At 48.2% G+C, this 2,945-nt stretch overlaps 1 protein-coding gene across 1 annotated transcript; it reads left to right on the forward strand.

The window, feature by feature from the left end:
• Window positions 1–1,418: 1,418 nt before the first annotated feature.
• LOC147970707 (uncharacterized) lies at window positions 1,419–2,195 on the forward strand. The gene has a single exon (XM_087523574.1). It carries the CDS (start codon window positions 1,419–1,421, stop codon window positions 2,193–2,195), a length of 777 nt encoding a protein of 258 aa, XP_087379700.1.
• The last annotated feature ends 750 nt before the right edge of the window (window positions 2,196–2,945 follow it).

Below are 2,945 nucleotides of genomic sequence, written 5' to 3' on the forward strand. Positions count from 1 at the left end.
TATTCTCACATGTATTATGCTTCTGGTTAATACAATTCTAGCATGAATAATAAACATTTATCATGAAATAAGGAAATAAATAATAACTTTATTTTTGCCTCTAGGCATATTTCCTTCAGAGAAATCAATCTAGTTGGCCAAACCAAATTGATAGTTCAAAGAGACTTGCAAAGATATCAAATCATGCATATAAGAATTTAGAGAAGATTCAAATAATATTCATAGATAAGCTGATCATAAATCCACAATTCATCGGATCTCGGCAAACACACCGCATAAAAGTATTACATCGGATAGATCTTGAAGAACATCGAGGAGAACATGGTATTGAGAATCGAAGAGTGACAAGAGAGCCATCTAGCTACTAGCTATGGACCCGTGGGTCTTTGGTAAACTACTCACGCTTCATCGGAGAGGCAATGGTGTTGATGTAGAAGCCCTCCGTGATCGAATCCCCCTCCGGTAGGACGCCGGAAAAGGCCCCTAGATGGGATATTGTGTGTACAGAAGGTTGGTGCAGTGGAAAAGTGTTTTCGTAGCTCTCCTCGTAGATTTTGGAATATTTGAGAATATATAGGCGGAAGAAATAGGTCGGTGGAGTCACGAGGGGCCCACAAGGGTGGGGGCGCGCCCTCCACCCTTGTTGCCGCCCCGTGGCTTTCCTGACGTGTACTCCAAGTCCTGTGGATATCTTCTGGTCCAAGAAAAATCATCGCGAAAGTTTCATTCTATTTGGACTCCGTTTGGTATTCCTTTTTTCTGAAACTCTAAAACAAGGAAAAACATAAACTGGAAATGGGCTCTAGGTTAATAGGTTAGTCCCAAAAATAATATAAAATATCATATTAATGCATATAAAACATCCAAAATAGATAATATAATAGCATGGAAAAATCAAAATTATAGATACGTTGGATACGTATCACACTGCCAACGGGAGAGGCTTCCAGAAGCTCAATGAAGCGCTTCTCACTCTTCTTCGCAAGCGTCCAGACGCCACAGCGCTCTCTGACTACCGCCCTATTAGCCTCACCCACCTCATTACGAAGCTTTTTGCAAAGGTGTTGTCCGTACGTCTCGCGCCCAGACTTGGAGCCATGGTTTCGACCAACCAGAGTGCTTTCTTTGCCGGCCGATGCATACACGACAACTTTTTGCTTGTTCAGCAGACGGCTCGTCTTCTACACAACCTCAATGTGACTTGTATGCTTCTCAAGCTTTACATAGCGCGGGCCTTCAATAACATATACTAGCCTTTCCTCCTCGAGACACTAGAGCACCTTGGCTTTGGCCAACGTTGGCACGACTGGATCTCGATCCTCCTTTCCACCGCCTCCACACGGGTCCTACTCAACGGCCACCCGGGTCACCCCATTATCCATGCATGCGGCCTACGATAGGAAGATCCGGTATCTCCGATGCTATTCACCATCGTCATTGACATCCTTAATTCCATGCTCATCTGTGCCGTGGAGCTTGGCATCATAGAATGGCTGACCACGCGACACGCGGCCTCCAGCATCTCCCTATATTCTGACAACGTAGTCATCTTCTGCCACCTGGACTGCCAGGACATCTCGGCTGTCTGCGAGCTGCTACAAGTTTTCGGGGTGGCCTCAGGGCTTCGCACAAATTATAACAAGTGTTCAGCCACGGCCATTCGATGCAACAATGATGACATCGTGACCATCGTGTCCGAGATGCAGTCCCCGGTGAAGCACTTCCCGGTCCAATATATGGGACTCCCTCTGTCCATTTGCAAGCCGTCTAACATGAGTCTCATGCCAATCATCCACAAGCTTGAGTGGAAGTTATCCATGTGGCATGCCTCCTTCCTCTCCCGAGGTGATCGTCTTGCCCTCGTTTGTCACATCTTGAGTCCCATCCCCACGCACTTCCTCATCACCATCGCCTTCAACCAATCCATCCTTAAGAAGGCGAACCGGATCACCCATGGTTTCCTCTGGGCTGGAAGTAAAGACGCTAATGGTGGTCAATGCTTGGTCAACTGGCAAAGAGTGTGTCACCCGTTATCCCTTGGTGGACTCGGTGTTCGTGATCTACAACATGCCGGCATTGCACGGAGGACTCGTTGGCTATGGCTGAAGCACACAGACTCCACGCGTCCATGGAGCCACCTGCACATCCCCCAGGACCTGTCCGTCAAGGCCATCTTCTGCATGTCCACTTCCTAGGCCCTTAGCGATGGACGCACCTGCAGGTTTTGGAGTGACCACTGGATCAATGGTCGATCTGTGGCTGAGATCGCCCCACTCGTCCTCGTGCTCGTTAGTCGACGACGGTGCAATACCCACACCGTGCTCGATGGTCTTCACCTACGCTCTTGGGTACAGAACATCCAGGGTGCCCTTGGCCCGGCCATCATGGTTTAGTACATGGGGCTCTGGCGCTGCGTACGCCACATTTCTCTCTCCGACTCGCTAGACTCTCTGCGATTGCGTTGGACCCCTTCGGCTACATATTCAGCAAGCTCATGCTATCAGGCTCTATTCCTGGGTGCCTCCAAGGACTGATACGTCTCCAACGTATCTATAATTTTTTATTGCTCCATGCTATATTATCTACTGTTTTGCACTATATTGGGCTTTATTTTCCACTTTTATATTATTTTTGGGACTAACCAATTAACCGGAGGCCCAACCTAGAATTGCTGTTTTTTTGCCTATTTCAGTGTTTCGGATAAACAGAATATTAAACGGAGTCCAAACGGAATAAAATATTCGGAAACATGATTTTCTCACCGAACGTGATCCAGGAGACTTGGACCCTACTGCAAGGGATCAAAGAGGAGGTCACGAGGGTGGGGGGGCGCCCCCCTAGGGCACGCCCCCTACCTCGTGGGCCCCTCGGTGCTCCACCGATGTACTCCTTCCTCCTATATATACACACGTACCCCAAAACAATCAGAACGGGAGCCAAAAACC

The sequence above is a fragment of the Triticum urartu genome, chromosome 5A (genome assembly GCF_056163025.1).
Source record: "Triticum urartu cultivar PI428250 chromosome 5A, HENAU_Tu73, whole genome shotgun sequence".
NCBI classification, from domain to species: Eukaryota; Viridiplantae; Streptophyta; class Magnoliopsida; order Poales; family Poaceae; genus Triticum; species Triticum urartu.

Excerpts from the sequence above, each read along its gene's own strand:
- LOC147970707 (XM_087523574.1), top strand. The coding sequence starts at position 1,419 with ATGCTATTCACCATCGTCATTGACATCCTTAATTCCATGCTCATCTGT.